The 21,113-nt window shown below is 49.8% G+C and overlaps 3 protein-coding genes across 3 annotated transcripts in view; 2 read left to right on the top strand and 1 right to left on the bottom strand.

Annotated features, from left to right (window-relative positions):
- The first annotated feature begins 316 nt into the window (after window positions 1-316).
- On the top strand, window positions 317-6,407 carry PAGR1 (PAXIP1 associated glutamate rich protein 1). The gene is made up of 3 exons (XM_004386654.2): window positions 317-2,207; window positions 2,417-2,499; window positions 5,813-6,407. The coding sequence occupies exons 1-3, from the start codon at window positions 1,735-1,737 to the stop codon at window positions 6,016-6,018; spliced, it is 762 nt and encodes a 253-aa protein (XP_004386711.1). The 5' UTR covers window positions 317-1,734; the 3' UTR covers window positions 6,019-6,407.
- A 9,495-nt stretch (window positions 6,408-15,902) lies between these two features.
- Window positions 15,903-21,100, top strand: LOC111822393 (major vault protein-like). Its single transcript, XM_023741033.1, has 2 exons — window positions 15,903-16,553; window positions 20,889-21,100. The coding sequence occupies exons 1-2, from the start codon at window positions 16,380-16,382 to the stop codon at window positions 21,006-21,008; spliced, it is 294 nt and encodes a 97-aa protein (XP_023596801.1). The 5' UTR covers window positions 15,903-16,379; the 3' UTR covers window positions 21,009-21,100.
- CDIPT (CDP-diacylglycerol--inositol 3-phosphatidyltransferase) overlaps window positions 20,901-21,113 on the bottom strand; it is a 14,691-nt gene continuing 14,478 nt past the window's right edge. Inside the window, exon 7 of the transcript XR_002825661.1 lies at window positions 20,901-21,017. The gene's annotated coding sequence lies outside the window, so the exon portion shown is untranslated. The remainder of the gene's footprint in view (window positions 21,018-21,113) is intronic.

Genomic DNA, 21,113 nt, shown 5'->3' with positions numbered 1-21,113 from the left:
GGCTCCTCTGCCAACCGTAGGCCTCCCTTCTCCCTGCACTGTTTCCAACCTCCCTACACTTCTGCCTGCATCCCCTCTAGCTTCTTGGCCTCCCCATCCTTGCATTTCTGAAACCTCCTTGCACTTCTGTCGATCTCCCTGAACATCTCCCAAACTCTGCATTCTTTCAGCCTCCCTGCATCTCTCCCAGTCTCCCTGCACCTCAACCAGTGCCCTAGCCTCCCCCTCCCAACCCAGCTTTCATTGTCTTGGTATCTTCCGCATTCCTTTCTTCCTTCTCCCCTTTATCATATCCCCTTCCCTCTCCACATCCCCACCTCCTTCTCCCCTTTATCATATTCCCTTCCCTCTCCACATCCCCACCTCCGTCCTCTTCCTGCCCTCCTCATCTCCCTTCAGCATCCTCCCTTCCACCCTGTTGCCACTGTTTATTCTGCAAAAACTCCAGCACTTAGGTCAGCCTAGGGGAAAGGAGGTTGCCCGGAGAGGGCCCCCTAGCCCGGGCCCGGGGCTCCGACTGTTCTCTGCCGGGACCACCCAGGCCCAGACGCCCCCAGGGCGCCTCACAGGTCGCAGAGTTGGCGGCCAGGCCGCTTCTGGGGGCATGTGCCTGGTGGCGAACACGCCTTCCGAACCAGCACAGGAGAGAAGGGAGGGGCGCAGCGGTTGACGCTTCCCTGGTCAATCTTGTCGACCCGCCCCACCTGCGCTTTTCAACGCCAGTCAGTGTGTTTATTTCCAAAGGCGTCGGGGCTCATGTCATTCACGTCTTTGTAAGGAAAGAATCCAAAAAATAGGACCAAAGCTGCCGAGGAGGGGACGGGGAGCTCTGTAATTTATTTTCTAACAGAACAAGGGAGGTTTGCTGCACCCGACGGCCCGTAGGGGAGGCGGGGACCGAGCTACCGACGCGAATCGGAGTTGGCGGGTTTTTTGTTTTTTTTTAAAAAAAAAAGTAAGGGGGGGAAACTAGAATTCCCAATACATATATATCAAACTGATTCCCCCTTTTCGTATGCCGGATGCTGCATGGGTATGACACACCAATAAACGGAGACTGCATGACACTCGCCTCAAGCCTCAGTTGGTCCTTGGCGTTCGTCCACTGTGCCAGCGGTACTGCCTCCCTGCGGGCAGAGCCTACTGGGTGATATGCGCATGCGTCTTCCAGGTGGCCATCTTTACTGTGGGCCGAAGCCTTTTATGCGAGTTTCCCCCTCCTGCGCATGTGCAAGTTTTCCCTTGCTTTCCTCTTCTAAGTAGCTTTGTAGAACCAATCCTCCCGCGCCGTATCTGTGCGCCTACATACTGTGACCCTTCGCGCCGGAGAGGCGGGTCTTAGCTCCAGGTGCATACCGCGGCTGAGGTGGCGCGTACCCGAACTGCAAGGTCTGAAAAGAAGGCGCCCTGTCTAGGTGTGGCACGGGCCGGCGGGCGGGCGGCGGCGGCGGCGTGAAGGCGAGAAGAGTGGGTCTGCTCCTTTCCCTGACCTCTCGGGCTCGAAAAGTGGTTTCTGCCGCTCCCCGGGAATATCGGATCCGTTGGGCGGGGTCGGGGGGAGCCGAGCGCCCCCTCCTGGGGACCGGCGGTCTGACTGCAGGGACCGCTGTGAGAACCTGATTGGTTGAAGAGACATTCCCTATACCCCTGGGGAGCCTTATCCCTTGGGGGGTGGACCCCCGGCTTAGTACCCCTGCATCTCCTATCTTCGCAAGGCCACTTCCCTAGTGGCCTATGTCCCTTACTCGGGGTCATGGAGACCCTGCGGCCACCACGGCGGCGCCTCTGTCTGAAGAAGGGGAAGTGACCTCCGGCCTCCAGGCCCTGGCCGTGGAGGACACCGGAGGTCCCCCTGCTTCGGTCAGTAAGGCCGAGGAAGACAGGGAAGGAGACCGGGAGGAGGCCGAGCGAGAGGAGCCTGGGGCACAGGAGGCGCAGGAAGAAGCCCCCAGCGCTGCGGGGGAAGAGCCTGCAGAGGGAGAATCCGAGGACTGGTGCGTGCCCTGCAGCGATGAGGAGGTGGAGCTGCCTGCGGCCTGGATGCCCCCGCCCTCCGAAATCCAGCGGCTCTATGAGCTGCTGGCTGCCCATGGTACCCTGGAGCTTCAGGCAGAGATCCTGCCCCGCCGGCCGCCCACACCTGAGGCCCAGAGTGAAGAGGAGAGATCCGATGAGGAACCGGAGGCCAAAGAGGAGGAAGAGGAAAAGTGAGAACGCACCCTTATACCTTGTCCCTGGGGCTACTTCTCTCATGCCAGGGGGAAATAGGGAAGGAGAAAAGGTGGGACCCAGGAGCATGGAAAGTGGAGGACGTGAAGAGAGCAGAAGGGGAACATGAGGCAGGCTGGGGAGAAGCACATGTACGGGTGTTTGAGGGAGCCACCCTCACCCTTCGTTTGCTGTCTACCTGTCCCAGACCGCACATGCCAACGGAGTTTGACTTTGATGACGAGCCAATGACACCAAAGGATTCCCTGATTGACCGGAGACGCACTCCAGGTACAGAAAAGAGGGAAAAGTTGGAGGGAGGTGAAGAGTCTCTGCTCCCAGTTACCAAAAAAGTGCCTCCCTAAAAGAGACCTTTGCTTGGTGCCTTGGTTGTCAGAAAACTTCTAGCTACAGGAGAGAGCATTCGCCCAGTGGCACCATCCTTCTGGTTTATATTGATCCCCTATCTTCCTTTAAGAGAGCACCTCAGATAATCCCACCATACTTCCCATATATGTTATCTCCATAGTCTCAGAAGTCCAGGTCTTCCTAGTTATCTGTTATCTAGATCCACTCCCTGTGCTACTGTGCACATCTTCTAATCTGACCTAATTTCTCGTTCTACGTGCCTTCTTAGAATTTACCATCATCTCTGACTCCCTCATCTTTTCATCTCTGAACATTGGCCTTCTTACTCAAACTGAAACTGGCTGTCCCCCTGAGTGGGGACACTGCCTCCTTTCATCCCTTCCAAGTAGAGACTAATTTTTCTCACACAACCCACCCAACTCAGGGCCTAGAGGTGGATTGGTGCTCTCCTTGTTCCTTATTGCCACTTACAAAGCATTTCTCCTCCTTTCAAAACTCTCAGCTCTTTTTGGATTTCATGTAAGATGGCATCATTCCCACCTCTTCTTCCGGCTGTCATTTCACCAACCCTCCAGCCTTGCCAGTTTCAGCTTCTACTCAAGTCTTCCTTTCTTCTCCTATGTTGACACCTTTAACCCGATAATGTCAGGATGCACGTGGATGATCCATCCAATCCCCTGGCCTCTCACTTCCATTTCCAATGATTTTTTTCTTCCATCCTTAGCCACTGCCTACTGTGTGGAGCACAGTTCTACTCTGTCACACATGGGGTCTCCATGACAGCAAGTAGTTTGGTACTGTGGACAGGCTCTCAATCTGGTCCTCACCTATCATATGCTACCTCTGAAATCTCAATTTCACGTGGCCCGCTTACAGGTCACCACCCAGTATCCTTCTAGCTTGTGCTGTAAGCTAATACTTATGTCTGTGCTCCAGATGTGCTGACCCGTTGACCCTACCTCTGTCCTTCACCATCCGTCCCCTCCTTACCCACCTAGGAATCCAAGGTCTGTCTTCATATTCACTCCCTTAAAACCATTCTTACTTCCCGCACTGTTTCTCTCCTTGCTTTGCAGTTCCCTTTAATAAAACTGAAGTCCTGCTTAAATCAGGGCTTTGAACCGGTCGTTCCATTTCAAACCCCTGCTGAGAATTTGCATTTCCGCCCTAGATATACTGAATCAGAATCTACATTTTAACAAGACCCCCAGGTGATTCTTATGTACAGTAAAATTTTGAGAACCACTGCTCTGCTAGCGGTTCTCAGAACGGGTCCCTAACCAGCAGCATTAGCATCACCTTGGAACTTGTTAGAAATGCAAATTCTCAGCAGGGATTCGAACCAGAACTTGCCAGTTCAAAGCCCTGGCTTAAATCTAGCTCTGCACTAGTCCCCACTTGCATATGAGCAGCGCGGCGCTGCTGGAAAAAAACAGAAGTGTGCTAACTGATCTCATTTTAGATGCTGACTACAGACTGACTATGAGCCCTACTACGTTTTCTGACATAGAACATTATATCTTCACTCCTTGAAATCACTTCATACTTTATTGTCTTCATATTTACTGTGTATCTTCTATTCTTCGCCCCTACCCCACCAGCTGATAACCTCCTTTATACTTAACTGTGATAGCAAAGCAAATAAGACAGACACTCCCTTAACATTCTCCTACCAGATCTCCGAGCCTTCTTACTAGTCCACCTGCCATATCCATCTACCTGCCCTATTGTGTGGATGAAGGGCCCTGCCTGCCGCAGAGACCCACCCACCCAGGTTCTGGATCCTGTCCTTTCCCTCCTGTATCAGTGGTCTGTTTCATTTTACTGGATTGTTCATAACTGTATAAGAACGTGCCCCAACTCCAGTGACCCCCTTTTTTCCTACTCTTCATAATCAAATTTCTCAAAAGTTATTTATAGTCACTGTCTCCTCTTCTTCTTGAAGTCACTTCACACCAGCTTTGGATCCCACTCCATTGAAACTGCTCTTGGCAGGGTCACCAGTAACCCACACAGTTGCCAGGCGCAGTGGCCTTTCCTTCTGTCCTCATCTGACTCAGTCTCTCACGTCACTCAGCATTCTTGAAGTACTGCTTTTGTTCTTTTTGCTTCTAGGCCATCATTCTCCTGGTTCTCTCCTTCCTCACTGACTGCTCCTTCTCAGTCGCCTTTGGTGGTTTCTTTCTCAGCTCCACCTCTTCCCTGATGGTTACGAGCAGAGACCCGATTGCCTGGGCACAGTTCCTAGCTCTGTCCCTTACTAGCTTTGGGACCTTAGGCAAGATACTTACACTCTAAAGGGCTTAGAAAAGAGCCTGTCATAGAAGCGCTGGAAGTATTTATTAATTAAATCCCCTAGAAAAGTTTTTTTTGTTTTTTTCTTTTTAAGATGGCTGTCCCAGGGCTGAGTCTTTTATCTGTATTCTACTCCAGGCCGTCTCATCCAGGCCCATGGTTTTAGACGTCACTTAAATCTCCAACCCTCACCTCTCACCTGAACTCCAGATTCCTCAAAAATCTGGCACCTCCAAACTCCCCCTCAGATTTCTCCCAGAATCCATATCCACCAAGTTTAAGCCAAAAGCCTCGGAGCCATTCTTGATTCTTCTGTTATCCCAACATTCAAGCATGCAGCAAGGAAGTGCTATTAACTCTGCCCCCCAGCATTTCCAAGTCCATCCACTTCTCTCCACCTTCAACACCTCACCCTCATCCAAGCTACCATGGTCTCTTTGCAGGATGGTTGCGTAGCTCCTAGCTGGTCTCCCTGCCTCCAGTCTCAGTAACCAGGATGATACTTTTAAAATATGAACCATGTCACTTCTCTGCTTAAGGCCTCCATTTCACACAGAGTGAGAAATCCAAACTCCTTAGCCCGGCCTGTAAGGCCCTGTGTCATCTCTTTCGCTTCTCTCTCACCTCGCCCCCTGCTCTCATTCTCCTCTGCTCCTGCCCTGGGGCCTTTGCACTTGCTCTTCCTTCTGCCTGGGATGTTCTTCCCTGACTGTCACATTGCTGGTGCCTTGTCATAATTCAGATGCACCACCGTCACCCCCTTAGAGAGTCCTTCAGTGCCCATCCCATCTGAGGCCCAACCGCAAACCTCAGAACCTCTGTGACAGAGACCTGTAAATCTGTATTTTTAACAAGCTCCCCAAGTGATGAGTAAGATCCAGACAGGTGCAGTGCACACTGCCCCAGTGCCTTCCACATGTCTCACCTTCCCCTTCTCCAGGAAGCTCAGCCCGGGGCCAGAAACGGGAGGCCCGCCTGGACAAGGTCCTTTCAGACATGAAGCGGCACAAGAAGCTGGAGGAGCAGATTCTTCGCACTGGCAGGGACCTCTTCAGCCTGGACTCAGAGGACCCCAGCCCCTCCAGCCCCCCGCTCCGGTCCTCAGGGAGCAGTCTCTTCCCCCGGCAGCAGCAGCGGAAATACTGATGGCTGCTGCTCCCTCCTCCAGGGGCAGAGTCCGCACCTGCTGGGGCCGGGCCCCCCTTCCCCAGCCCTGGACAGCAGGGGACACGGGCAGAGGAGAGGAATGCCAAGCTCCCGACAAAGCACCTGGCAGGAAGGAAGGGGTCTGTGCGTGTGTTTTTCTGTTGAACGTCTATTTGGAGATTGGGGCTGAATTTCCTAAGTCTGAAATAAAAGATGCAAAATTATCTTAAGGGGCTGTGGCTTGATCCTGGACAATTGGCCACACTTGGCAGGGAGGGGTGGGTTGAGAGGTAGATTTGTACTCACACAGATTGGGAAATTAAAGCCAGATGGGTCAAAGGTGAACTCAGCACCTGCCCCCTGTCTCGGGCCCTGTCACCCTTCAGTCTCACCTGGCACTGGCGGCTAGCTCTGAGGCAGCCCTTTAAATGCCCAAGCCTACTTCCAGGCAGGAAGTGATACCTGCCCTGGGTGAGGAAGGTTCCCGATCTGATCTGAGTGAGGATTTGCTCAGCTGCACCTCTGGATATGAGTATACTTACTGGCCTTCAAACTAGTGGTGGGACTCTGTGCCCCTCAAGAATCTCTCTAGGCCACCCTGCTTTATAGGGCCATGCTTCTGCTGGGGCAGGCAAGACCTTACTGAACCAGAGGAGGAAGAAGGTGGGAGGAGGCTTTGCCTCGTGAGGTTTTACTCTCCTCATTGGAGGTTTTTCTGGGTTTTAAAACAAAGGTAGATCAACTCATCAGCTCATAACCCCGAAAATCTGTGACTTCAAGCGCCCACATGCAAAGTAAGGGGAACTGAAGAGGTTCATTTGGACTTCATCTTGGAGCTTGATTGATTGATCCCTGTTTGCCTCCCCCTTTCCTCCTGGGGACCTGGGCCCTGACCTGTCCCCTTGAGCTCCTAGAATGTGGCTTGTCCCCATCGAGACCCCTCATCTCTGCGGAACGGGAGCTTTCTCCTGCTGCCCCAGTCGGGGCTATGCCAACTGTGGGCCTTGGCAGATCAGCTGAGAAGTCATTAGCAGGGTGATCTTAAGGTAGGCTTGATTTCCAGAGGGCTTAGGGTTTGGTGAGAAGGCTCTTTTCCTTCCCCTCAGGAGGGGGAAGTGAAGTATGCTGTAGTGTTGCATAAAAACCAGGAAGCTCAGTTGGACCTGCCAGCCTGAGGTTCTGGAGATCTTAGAGCTGGCACTTGGGTGTGAAGCACTTGATGGGGAATCTTGCTGAGGCAGGTGTCCTCTGTGTTCTCTGATCCCTGCCTGGGTGGACCCCTGGGTTATGAAGAAAAGGCTAGCTGTCAGGTGAGGTGGCAGGTGGCTCCCCTGTAAACTCCTGCCTGTTTCCACCCTTGGCACACAGGGCTCCTGGCTGTTCGGGCAAGGGAGCTCTCTATAGCCATGAGCAGGTAGGGCAGCCACCTTGAATTGAGGGCCCCAAGCTAATTCTAGGTGCTTGCACGTCCTCATTGGGTGCTGCTCTTCCTGGGTTTGAGGGAGCAGGATCTAGGCACTGGCCCAGATTGCAGAAAACGCTCACCTTTGAACTACCATTGGCACTATTGCCTGGGGGTGTGCCCACCCTCACCCAGGTCCTTAAGCCCTTGCTAGAGTCTTGATGTTTCTGCTTGAGAAGCTAAACTGCCTCCTGGTTTGGGGGCCATGCTGTTACAATACTCAGGATGGAATTCTGGTTCCACCCCTTGATAAATGTGGTCCTGCGTTAATTCCTTAATTTCTAGGTTCTTATAAGGATTAAATGAGTTGATTAAAGGCATGTAACAATGCCTGGCAGAGAGTAATTTCTTAATAAGTGGTAGCTGTTATTTGGGAACACTTGGCAAAAATATAAGTTTCAGAGTCCAGTGGGTCTGGGAAGAGGCCTGGGAATCAGCATGAACAGGATTAACAATCCCAGCTGAGTCCTGTGATTGGATGGGTTTGAAAACACTGATCTAGGGTTCTGAAACCTGGCTTCTGGGTCATTTCTCATCTGGCGGTCCTCCAACTGCAGTGGTTGGCACTAGTTGCTGGCATGTGGGCAGAGGGATGAGCAGAGTCCTTGGCTGGCAGAGCTGCCGCACCCTCCCCCAACCCCACGTGGGGCCCACCAAGCTGCTCCTCCTCCCACAAGGTGGTCCAGTTGGGCTGGAGCTCAGATAAGATTTTCTTACGACATTCTACCTTGGCGAATAGCGTCTGGGGTCTTAAAAGCCTGTGAGCAGCCATCTAAGATATTCCAATGGTCTCACCCCTTCAGGAGCAAGGGAGAATGAAGAAAACAAGATACGAAGGAAAGATCAGTCCAAAGGACTAACGGACCACAACTACCACGGCCTCCACCAGACTGAGTCCAGTACAGTTAGATGGTGCCCAGCTACCACCACTGACTGCTCTGACAGGTATCACAACAGAGGACCCCAGACAGAGCTGGAGAAAAATGTAGAACAAAATTCTAACTCACAGAAAAAGACCAGGCTTACTGGCCTGATAGAGACTGGAGAAACCCCAGAAGTATGGCCCCCAGACACACCTTAAGCTCAGTAATGAAGTCACTCTTGAGGTTCACCCTTCAGCCGAAGATTAGACAGGGCCATAAAACAAAATGAGACTAATGGGGCACACCAGCCCAGGGAGAAGGACTAGAAGGCAGGAGGGAACAGGAAAGGTGGTGATAGGGAACCCAAGGTCGAGAAGGGAAAGTGTTGACATGTTGTGGGGTTGTTAACCATTCATAAACAATATGTGTACTAACTGTTTAATGAGAAACTATAGGTTCTGTAAACCTTCATCTAAAGTATAAAAAAATTTGAAAAAAGATTTTCTTACGAAGAAACATTCCTAAAACTTGGCTGCTAAAAACAGTGATTCACATGAGGCGTTTTCTCAAGAATTTCCACTAACAGCCCTCTAAAGCAGATGCCACGGTCTCCCTGCTGAGAGGCTGCCTGGTGAAAATAGCTTTTCTGTACTTCCTGAGTCATGTGACTCACAGTCTTTAAACAAAGACTGTTTGACTTAAAAAATCAGTGAAGGAAAACTCCGCGAAGATGAGCCCCTGTTCATCCTGAACGTCGCGTGCCTTTTCCACGCACTCGGGTTTGGACAGCAGGAGATAATGCTCCAGTCCAATAACCGTAAGGTTGAGGACTCAGTGGTGGCAGGGCTGGGTCAGCGGCCTTACCGCTAACATCATGCCTGCCTGGACCAAGAGCCCAGGGGCAGGGACAAAGGGCTTATATTAGCCAGGGGACTGCTTGGCCCAGAGTCTCACCAGCACCTGGGATGGGAGAGGGGGCTGGAGGGGAATAAATGAAGTTCCCAGTGTGTAGTCAGAGCTCATCATTTCCCTTCGCCACTGCTCAGTCAGCGTCGACTGTGTACTCCTCCATTCTCTAATCCTTTCAACTCCAGGAGGCAGTCACTTTTATTCCCATTTCACAGTTGAGGAGAGTAAGGCTCAGAAGCTAGTAAGATCACAAGGGCAGTGACAGAGCCTGCGAGATTCATATTGCCCCCGCTGGTTCTCAACCCTGGCCGCATATTGGAGTCAGCAGATCTTTTAAAAATAACACTTGGACCCCTGGCTTTTAAAGGTCTCCAGGTGGCTCTAATGTGCAGCCAGCCTTGAAAGTAGCTGCATTCGACCAGAGCTGATGATGGAGCCCAAATCATTGAGGATCTAGTTAAAATGCTGATTGACTTTGCAGCTCCAGGGTGATGCCCAAAAGTCTGCATTTCTAACACACATTCCGGTGGTGCTGATGCTGCTCACCATGGACCAGTCTGAGCATAAAGGCTTTAGACACTTTGGTCACTTTGGCATTTGCCATTTAAGATTCACTGCTTCAGCCACTTGGAATTGACCCTGAAGATCTCTTTGTAGTGACTTGTGGTTCATTCATTCATTACTAGTTTATGCTGTAGCATAGATTTATCTTCTGAGCCAAGAGGCTGGTGTCTTAAGTAGAGGGTGAAGTTACCCTCTGCTTCTTACAGGCTGTTCTGTTCTCACTTTACCCAACCATTACCCCGCCCTTTTTGTGTGTGGGGGAGACATTGGTCTTTGCAAGATTTTGGGTGAAAGTTGGCAATGGTTAACGCTAGTAGAGTGGGGTTCATGCAGGAGCCTCATGACACTTGAAAGAAGTGTGATTGGGCAAGAGAGTAGAATAGGGGATGGATGTCAGCAGCAAAGACTGAAGGGAGGTCTGGGTAGGTGGGTGGGTGGGTAGATTTTGGGAGTTGAGGCCAAACCCAAGGACTGGGGAGGACCTTCCAAATGTTGACACAATTGTAACCATTGTCTTTTGAGGGCCTCGATATATTGGGAGTAAAATGATCTGACTGTACACAGTGTCATCTGGTAAACCACAAAAGTCTAAATCTGAGACTTGTCAGGAACATGCTGGCTGAGTCAAATGGTTTGCCTGGATGCCCTGAGAGGTCCCTGTTGGGCTCACCTCCATGGAAGGATGGGGTGGCGAGGGTAAGAAGGCAAAACCTGTTCTGGGTGAAATTGGCAGATGGTCCAGGAAGAAGGCACAGCCTTCTTCTAGGCATGGTAGGTCAGGTGGGAGTGAGGGAGGGGAGACAGGGTCCTGCTACTGCAATAAAGACTTGGCCTTGGAACAAGGCAGGAGCCCAGCCCAGCCCTATCAGCTAAGTGGATGACTCTCAGCTGAGTCGCTGAGCTGGGTGAGGCTCTCAGTCCACCTGACTGGGCCCAGCTGGGGTGGCAGATGGTGGAGGCCTCAGCCCTGGGGGATGTGGGATCATCGAACAGGGAGCCAACCGAGGCTGTTCCCAGAGCCAGCTCCTAGCCCTCTGTGGCCTTCCAGAATTCAGATCTCCCCTGGGGCGCCTTGTCTGCACCTCCTCCTGCAGCCCTGGCCCTTCCTCTTCCCCATCTGGTTTCCTGGCCAGGCTCCCACCCCTGCAGAGAACCTGGCAAAGAAGCAGCTGGAAAAGGCTCCGCTTGGCTGTCCGGTGCCCCTGCTTTGCTGTTCTTTTAGCCCCACAGCTGGGACGCCACAGACTTGCCACCCTCCCGACAGTAAACAAGTGAGGGCTAAGGCCGGGATGCCAGGGGGGTAGGGAGCCTCTGGTGCTGTCACTTCCCCTAACTGAATAGGAAAGCTGGGCTTCAGGGGTTATTCCCTGCCTCTGCAGAAAAAACCTGAGCCAGGCTCTGAAGACTTTATATAGTAAATCTCTTAATCCTTATAACTCTGAGGTAGCTGCCATTATCCATGCCCATTTTACAGATGAGAAAACTGAGGTACAGGGAGGTCAATGGACTTGTCTAAGATTACGCAGCAAATAAGCCTTAGACCCAGGCAGTCCCAGCCCCCGGGGACTCTTGAAAGTGCTCTTTCTAGGACAAGACCCCACACTGGGAACAATTTAGGAGAGTGGGGACAACCTGAGAAGGACAGGGAAATAGGAAGGAAGGAGAAGGGCCAGAACAAATGGGCGAGGGAAACAGAGTGAGGAGACTAGCCCCTGTATTTTTGCACACTACTGGAAAACAACAGGAGAGGGAGCTCTGAAGCTAGAAAAGCCACCCTCCTACAAGTTCAGGGAAACTAACTTCACATCAAAATGAGCCACAGGAAAGTATCAGTGTGTAAGGTGAAGTCCTATACAAAGTTGCAAGATGAAATTATGAGGAGCAGAATAACATCTCTCTGGTGTGGAAAACGTCCCAGGAAAGCAGATCAAAACTGTAACCTCTTTCAAATGAAGTAAGACATTAAGGAAATACAAAGTATAAACAGGACAAATCAGAAATGAAGTCCTGGCAGTCTGGCTTTGAATCCATGCCCCTAACCACTGTGACATACCGCCTTTTAGAAAGATGGGATTAGACATTAGCTCTCAAATAACTCATTGTCCATATCTGAGTCTCAGCTATTGAGAGCTGCACTGTTCAATATGAGGTCAACCAGCCACGTTTGGCCCTATACATTTAAGTTAATTCAGATTTAATAGTTCCTCAGTTGCGCTAGCCATATTTCAAGTGCTCCAAATTCACATGTGGCTAGTCCAAAGGCAGTGTAGATTTCCAACATTTCCATCATTGCAGAAAGTTCTATGGGACAGTGCTGTTTTGGAGAGTTGAAACTAGAACAAACCCATTGCCGTCAAGTAGATTCTGACTCATAGTGACCCTTTAAAACAGAGTAGAGCTGCCCTATTGGGTTTCCAAGGAGCATCTGTTGGATTTGAACTGCCAACCTTTTGGTTAGCAGCATAACTCTTAAACACTGCACCACCATGACTCCATTAAACCAGAGCAGAGGTGGTAAATTTAAATGCACACACGAGCCAGGGAGAAGATGTGAGTCCAACGACCCAGCTATAAGACATTAGGGAATAGTGGGGACTGTGATGAGTGGAATGCTTGTGCCCACATATGCAGCACAGCTGTTACTTGGCCCCAGCCTATTTTGCCAAGTGGGAATGTGGGTCCAGTGTTCCTGGTCTCCTAATTCTGCAAGAGAAGTGGGAAATTAGGAGCGTGTGAAAACTCAATTTCTAAATGCCATCCAAAAAACTGAAATTATAAAGACTGTATGCACCATGTGGAATATACTAGCATCAGACCTAGTGTACATTCAGGAGGCGGGATAAGAATTCACCATCAGCACAAAGCACCTCCTATGAGGTGGAGGTTAGACACACCTCCATTCTCCAACTTTGTTTTACTATTTCTGACACCAACAGTACCCCCCACGGCACTCTCTACTTCTCTGCTGAGTTTGATAATTTGTTGCTATTGCCACAGAGAACTCACACACCATACTTACAATTATGTGGCTTATTAATGGAGTAATAGGCTTCAACTCAGGATTAGAATCAACTTGGAAGCAATAGGATGCATCTCAGGAGATAGGGTACAGTCTGTATCTCAGCTCTCAGCTTCTTCTCAGCCGTGTCCGTAGGCAGGAGGCCCTTCTGCCCACCGCCAGGACTTCTTTAGACCCCTGCCTTTCTCAGACAAGTGCTACAGCTCTTTAGCTCCACTGACAATTACCCAGAGACACCCTACACCACCAGCAGGCCTCTTGCCCAAAGGTGCTCAGTTCTTTGTGGCTGCATGGGTTCCCAAGTCCACTACAGGCACCTTGCGCTGGTCTCCTGGTTCCTGCTGCTCATGCTGCTGCCACTTGTGTTGCTGCACTGTCTCGTGCCGTCTCACACCATCTTCAGTGTTAAAGCTCTCTTTCTTCTGTGTCTAGGGGGTTCTCAGTGCCAGGATCCCGGGTTTAAACGACATGGTTTGATCCAGACTCTTCTTGTTGGTAGTGAGGTCCCACTCAACCTCTGTGCATTTGGCCCTTATGTAAGCCTACTTCTTGTCAATTTCAAATCATGATGCTCCCACCAGACCATGAACTGACCAATCCTTTTGGAAGGCTCAGTTACTTAATTTGCATAGTAATAGACCAATTCCCCCACAAAGTCACTTAACCCTATTGGGGGTTTTACACACTCTATTTGCATAGTAGACTGACCAATTCCTCCAAGATGCATGAAATAGACCAATTACAGAGCAGGCTACTGTCCAACCAATTATTTTTTGGCTGAACTTTAAACCCAAGGCCAGAAAGGTCACATATGAGAGAAACCCGTTGCACTGCACCATGTAAAACTCTTCTCTTGGGCCACTTCCAGCCTTGATTCTGTAATTTCATGGCTCCTGCCTAGGTTTCCTACGCCAAGCCACCCCTTTTTCTTTTTCACTTCCCATTCCTCACCCAGGTTGGAAGCTGGGTGAATGGTTGAGTTGAAGAGGTGCCATTACTTTCCGGTGGTAGCTTCAAAAATGTCTGGCCAACAAAAGGACAAATATTGTATGAGACCTCTATTGTAAAAACCCATGAAAAAGTTCGCACACAAAATGTAACAATCTTTGTTGGTTACCAGGGATGGGGGGGGAATACTAAATCGGCAATAGATAAGTGGTATCTTGGGTGAAGGGTGAGACAGTACACAGTACAGGGGAAACTAGCACAACTTGTACAAGGAAAGGTTATGGAAGCCCCATAGACACATCCAAACTCCCTGAGGGACTGAATTGCTGGGTGGAGGGCTGTGGGGACCATGGTCTTGGGAAACATCTAGCTCAATTGGCATAACAGCTTATAAAGGCAATGCTCTACATTCTACCTTGGTGAGTAGTGTCTGGGGTCTTAAAAGCCTGTGAGCGGCCATCTAAGATACTCCACTGGTCTCATCCCTTCGGGAGCAAGGGAGAATGAAGAGAACAGGATACAAGGAAAAGATTAGTCCGAAGGACTAATGGTCCACAGCTACCAAGGCCTCCAGCGGACTGAGTCCAGTACAGCTAGATGGTGCCCGGCTACCACCACTGACTGCTCTGACCAGGATCACAACAGAGGGCTCTGGACAGAGCTGGAGAAGGATGTAGAACATAATTCTAACTCACACTCACACAAAAAATCAGATTTACTGGCCTAAAGGAGACTGGAGAAACCCCGAGAGTATGGCCCCCAGACACCCCTTTAGCTCAGTGGTGAAGTTATCTCCGAGGTTCACCGTTCAGCCTGGGAGTGGACAACCCCGTAAAATCAAATGAGACTAATGAGGTACAATAGTCCAGTGACAAGGGCCAGAAGGCAGAAGGGGACAAGGAAGCTGGTGATAGGGAACCCAAGGCTGAGTAAGGATATTGTTGATGTGTTGTGAGATTGTTAACCATTGTCATAGGGCCACATTTGTAGTAACTGTTAAATGAGAAACTACTTTGTTCTGTAAGCCTTCATCTTAAGTGAGAATAACAGCACAATTGGAAGAGTGTAGTCAATGACACTGAACTGTGCATGTAGAAATTTTTGAAATGGTGTATCTTTGGCTGTGTATTTTCACACCAAAAAAAAAGGTTGAGAAGGTAGATGGTTGACATGTTGTGGGGTTGTTAACCAATGTCATAAAACAATATGTGTACTACTGTTTCATGAGAAACTATTTGTTCTGTAAGCCTTCACCTGAAGTACAATAAAAAAAAAAAAAGGAAAAAATAATTTCTGGCCAGTGTCTCAGAGGACAAGGCTCTAAGTCACCTAGTAAACTTGGTTCCCTTTGAGTTACAACATGTCCAAAGTCCAAAGGTGCTGGCAGTTGGAATGAGATTTTGGTAAACTGCCATGTTCAGAAGCAGGTAGGATGAGGGTAGATGGAATACAATACTTATTCACCTTCTTTCATCTTCCTATCCATCCCTGCCCGCAGCAGCAAAGGGCCAAGGGTGGCTACAAACCAGAGAGGGAGCTGGGGAGGAAAAAGGCTAGAATGATTTGTATATTTCCTGTCCAGCTGATTCTCTGGGAGCATCAGTTCTGTCAGGGGTTTCCTTCCACAAGAGGAGAACTAGGTCTTAATAGTTACACCAGGATTGTTTGAAGTACAGGAAGGGTGGAGGCTCAGAAAAAGATCATGCAATATTCTTTGGCTCCGGGGTGTATTTATGGGTAACATTTGAATACAGCTGAAGCCCTCAGGATCTCCTGGAATAATGGCTGTCTGCCTCCAAGAGCCAGTGAGCTGTTCAGAGATCTTTCCCTCTGTGCTGAAGATCCCAGAAGGACTAACTCTCCCAACTCTCCCTCATTCTGTGGGGGTTGAGGCTTTGATGTAAGGCAGTTTGGTGGAGGCAATGTTAGTGGGTGGGAGGGAACAGAGTCAACAAAGAACTCTGAGCTTCAGTGGTTCTTGGCAAGGGTGAGGTCTCAATGGGCATGTTATGCTAGGTAGGACTAAGAAAGGCAGCGGGCACTGGCTGTGCAGAAGTGTGGAACAGTTGGAGCTGGAGGTCTGTTTCCCCAACCACAGTCCCTCCTCAGACTCCTTTCTCCTCGGCCCATTCCACGTGCTCATCGTGTGTCCTCTTCCCACATGTCTATAATTCTCTGTGCTTCACTCTGGCCAGCCCTGGGATCACCATGGCAACAGAAGAGTTCATCATCCGCATCCCCTCCATACTACTACATCCGTGTCCTGGACCAGAACAGCAACATGTACTGAGTGGAGGTAGGGCCAAAGACCTACATCTGGCAGGACAATGAGAGGTTAGTGTGGAGTGGGTTATGTGTGGAGCCCTTGGGGCTATAGAGGGCCCATTAGGCTGGCTGTCATGGTCACAGTCCGCAGTCCCTTTCTTCCTTCTTTTAGGCAGGAGTGGCCCTCCATCAGGTGATAGGGGAATTCCTGGGGGAATAGGTGGGCAGATTTCTCTCCCATTCACTGCCTCCTTTGGGAGTTGGCGGAGGCCCTGCCTTGGTCTTCACCCCTCTTCTTACCCTCCAGTAGGGTACTGTTTGCCCCCGTGCCATGGTGACTGTCCCCCCACACCACTACTGCACAGTGGCCAATCCTGTGTCCCGGGATGCCCAGGGTTCAGTGCTGTTTGACATCACAGGACAAGTACAGCTTTGCCTTGCTGACCTGGAGATCCAGCTGGCCCAGGACCCCTTCCCCTTATACCCAGGGGAGATGCTGGAAAAGGTACCTGGCTGCCTCCTCTATGCCCACTCTTCCTGTCCTGCCACCCTGTCCTAGGGCACCACACTACCTTCTGAGGGAAAAACAACCTGGGATAGTGGGAGGGGCTGGGAAGGGACAGTTGCTTACTCTCAGCAGCGTGGAATTGACTTATCCCCCCTTCACCGTCCTCCCTCAATCACCCCTTCCTCCTCACATGCCCACAACAGATGGCCCCTCCTTTGTGAACTGTTGGCCTATCTCATCACCTAGTCTACCAGGCTCAGAGGCTGCTGGAAGCTCCCAGCCAGTTCTGGCACTAAATGACTTGTGCATTTCATTCACACAAAGAGTGCCAGACAGTGTTGGGCAGTGACAAAGCAAAAAGGGACAAGTGAAGATCCAGGCTCAGATGGCCTGTTCCAAGGGAAGGCATCAGAGGCCTGAATTCCACCAATCCCTTGTCCATGCTTTCCTAAGGCCCTGGGCCAGGAGCAGGGGGACATCCCACCCCCATTTCCTTAACTGTTCCTGCCCCATTACCTTCTTACCATTTTATGCTTTTTTACTCTGCATTCCTCTGCTAACTCGTGGTGGTTATTGATCCTGGGTACATAATAGCATGACCTGGGGAACTTTCTAAAGCATTGGTGCCCACTTAGATGCAAACAGCTTGAGGGGAATAGTGTGTATGGAGAAGTAATGATGAAGAATGTGATTAAAATGTTACCCCTTGGAGAATCTGGGTTGGAAGGGTATATAGGAATTCTTTGTACTATTCTTGCAACTTTTCTGTAAATTTGAAACTGTCCAAATTAAAAGTTAAACAATAAATTCATGTCCTGGCCCTACCCCATACCAATTAAGTCAATCTCTGGGTAGAGGTGGGGCTAGTTTACACATCAATATTTAAAAGCTTCCCTGGACTGAGAGTAAAAGCTTTCCTTATCCTTGCCTTGTTTTAGCCTCTGCTGCCTCAAGGATTTGGGCTTCCCCAGCAGCACCTGCCCGCGGTGGCAGCTCATTCTCTCAAACCCCAGGTGCTCCAGACCAGGAGGGCAAAACTTTTCCCTCCTCGGAGCCCAATGCCACTAGACGTTCTTTTTTCACCATTGAGTCAACACTCCTCCTTCAAGGCATTCACCTCTGGCAGCACCATCACTTCCTTTCTCACCATCACTGGCTCCGTGGGCCCCTGGCTCAGACCTCCCGGCCACCCCTATCCATCCTTCTCTCCTGCTAGAACCCTCACTAATATCCTTGCAGATGGCCTTGCCAACAGCTTGGCCTTATTGACCTCAACTCTGAGGACTTTCACAAGTTCTGTTCTGCTTCAGCCCCTGCCCAACTCCGTGTCCCCTTTGGACTGGGTTATTCTCCCACCTGCCCCAACTCTGAGATCTGAACTCCATCCTCTTCCTTCCCACCAGCTCCCTTCCTTCCTTATCGCTCCTCTGTTGTCTTCTCACCCATCTCTGGATTGTCTTCCTGGTCTTTTTTTAGCTATTCCGATAGGACCTTATCACTTCCACACTTCTCACAAATTCTATTCCTGTACACTTGACCCTCTGGGACAAAACTGATCCTGGATCAGTGTCACATGCGATCTATCCTTTCCATTCTCACACTCAGGAGGAAGGTTTCTGTTAGAAAAGCTTAGCCATGTGGACAGATGCCACCATGATGACAGTATTATAAATAGCTTATGGATTAAGGGGTTCCTTCCGATCTAAGCCCTGTTCACCAGTTCTCTTCCTTTCTAGCCACCTTTCTTCTCATTGTTCTCTGAATGCTTCTAAATATTTACAGCTGTCAACTCTCTTCCTATTTTCTACACCCTCACTTTTGAAGAACTTGGTTACTTACTTAGTTAAAAATTGAGGCCATCAGGCAATATCTGGGTTTGTGTCCCCTCATCTCCCTGCTACCTGTTGGAGGAGGAGGAGGAGGTTCCCTTCCATCCAGGTGGACCGAGGCTTCTGACCTATCCCACCTATTATGGATTAAACTGTGTCCACCCAAATAATGTATGTCAACTTGGCTAGTCCATGATTCCCAGTATTGTGTGATTGTCCATCATTTTGTCATCTGTTGTGATTTTCCTATGTGTTGTAAATCCTACCTCTATGATGATAATGAGGTAAGATTAGTGGACGTTATGTTAATAAGGCAGGACTCAATCTACAAGATAGGTTGTGTCTTAAGTCAATCTCTTTTGAGATATAAAACACAGAAGTGAGCAGAACCTCATACCACCAAGAAAGCAGCTCTGGGAGTGGAGCTCGTCCTTTGGACCCAGGGTTCCTGCACCTGAGAAGCTCCTAGACCAGGGAAAGATTGATGACAAGGACCTTCCTCCAGAGCTGAAAGAGAGAGAAAGCCTTCCCCTGGAGCTGGTGCCCTGAATTTGGACTTCTAGCCTCCTACACTATGAGAGAATAAATTTTTCTTTGTTAAACCATCCACTTGTGGTATTTCTGTTATAGCAGCACTAGATAACTAAGACAGAATTTGGTACCAGGAATGGTGCTGCTCTAACAGATACCTAAAATGTGGAGGCAGCTTTGAAACTGTGAATGGATAGAGGCTGGAAGAATTTTAAAATGCCTAACAGTAAAAGCCTAGACTGCCCTGAAGAGAGTGTTGGTAGAATTATGGACATCAAAGACAATTCTGGTGAGGGCTCAGAATGAAGTGAGGAGAGCCATTACACTGGGGACAGTACAAATGGTAAGAAGCAGCAGCAGCAGAACCAGGAGACAAGTGCAAGATGGCACTGGAGCCAACCCATGGAGCAAAAGAGCTGAGTGCCTTTGGCAGGAGGCTTCCTGGCATGCCTCTAGGCACTTGTTGGTGAAGCTAGGCTTGCCAACCAACAGAGCGAGAGAGCTGAGTGTCTTCCAGTCAAAGTTTACTGGTGGAATGGGATGCTTCCAAGCACTTATTGGTGGAGCTAAAGAGCTTTGAACACTTGACCCTGCAGGGCAGATGCAGGCAGTCCGGCCCAAGGGGCCTAGAGGCCAAGGAACCAGGAAGCAGAAGCTGAAGAAACAAAGAACACAAGAAGCAGAGCTGCCTCAGTCTCAAAGGGTAGGGCCACGACCTCTGGGGTCTGAAACGATGGAGTCACCACTCAAATGGACTAGGAGAATGTGGCCACCCAAATTAAAGGGACCAGAGTTGCCGGTTCCAGTAGAAAATTTGTATTCTCAATTTCACAGATAAAGAGGAATTTTTAAATTTTGGATTTGGAGTTGATTTAAGAATTTTGCTATGATATGATGGGATGAATGTGTTTTAAATGTGGCAGGGACACACGTTGTCTTAGTCATCTAGTGCTGCTATAACAGAAATACCACAAGTGGCTTTAACAAACAGAAATTTATTTTCTCACAGTTTAGGAGGCTAGAAGTCCAAATTCAGGGCGCCGGATCTAGGGGAAGGCTTTCTTTCTCTGTCAGTTCTGGGGGAATGTCTTTGTCTCTTCAGCTTCTCTTTCCAGATTCCTTGGATATCTCCATGTGGCTTAGCATCTACCTTCCCCCATCTTTGGTTGCTTAATCTGCTCCTTTTATATTTTGTAAGAGATTGACTCACACACCCTATGCTAATCCTGCCTCATTAACATAACAGAGACAACCAGTTCCCAACTGGGATTATAACCACAGGCATAGAGTTTAGGATTTATGACATATATTTTTGGGGGACACAATTCAATCCATAACACTTGGTTTCCTCTTCTGCAGGACAAAGGACAGTACCTACCTCAAAGGGTTGTTGTGAAGATTAAATAATACATGTTCACAGCATTCTCAAGGTACTTGGCACATAGAAAGCTCAATATAAGTGTGAGCAACAAGCTGTTTGAGGGTAGGAGGTGATCCGTCTGGTTTACCACTCTGTCTTCACTGAGCTTTGGTTTCCTTATCTGTGAACTACATGAGGCTATCATGTCTCTTATAGATTGTTGTGCATATTAATAAATACCGGTGAAGTATACCCAGTCAGCTCCTGGCACTAAGTGGGTGGGTACTCAGTAAACCTTCCCCTCCCACGGCCTCGCCTCCACTCACGGTCTCAATGGCCAAGGCCTCCACTTTCAGCTTGGCCTGCAGGATGAAGTCTTCTCCCTCAATCTGTGCCGCCTCTGCGCGGGACTCGGCCTCTGCCTTGGCTGTCCCGGTGCTCTCCACAGCCGTGCTAGAAAAGGAGGCAGCCTCGTCAGGCAGGACCCAGCCAGAAGCCCTGTCCTCCTCCCTGGCCTTGATTTAGGCTGTAGCAGCTTTCACCTGCCCGCTTCTCCCTGAGTAGCTGCTTTTCAGATACCCTCGGTACCCTACCAACCTCTTCCTCCTCTAGTTCTCAGTGTACCTCAGAGCCTCCAGCTCCAAGAGTTCCCTGCGAGCTCTTTCAGCTTCTGATTGGTCCAAGATCTTCTGCCTCTCAAGCCGGCCTTGGGCTTCTTGCTCTAGTCTCTGAGCTTCGTGCCTGGACAGGAGAGGGGACAGGTAGGATGCTGGCAGGGGGCCAGATCTGGCATGTGAGCTCTAATGGAAGGGACCACCAACCTATCTGTTACCCAGG

The sequence above is a fragment of the Trichechus manatus genome, unplaced genomic scaffold (assembly GCF_000243295.1).
Source record: "Trichechus manatus latirostris isolate Lorelei unplaced genomic scaffold, TriManLat1.0 scaffold00170, whole genome shotgun sequence".
Taxonomy (NCBI): Eukaryota; Metazoa; Chordata; class Mammalia; order Sirenia; family Trichechidae; genus Trichechus; species Trichechus manatus.
The sequence above is the reverse complement of the archived record's forward strand: the minus strand, read 5'-3'. Positions and strand labels throughout refer to the sequence as shown.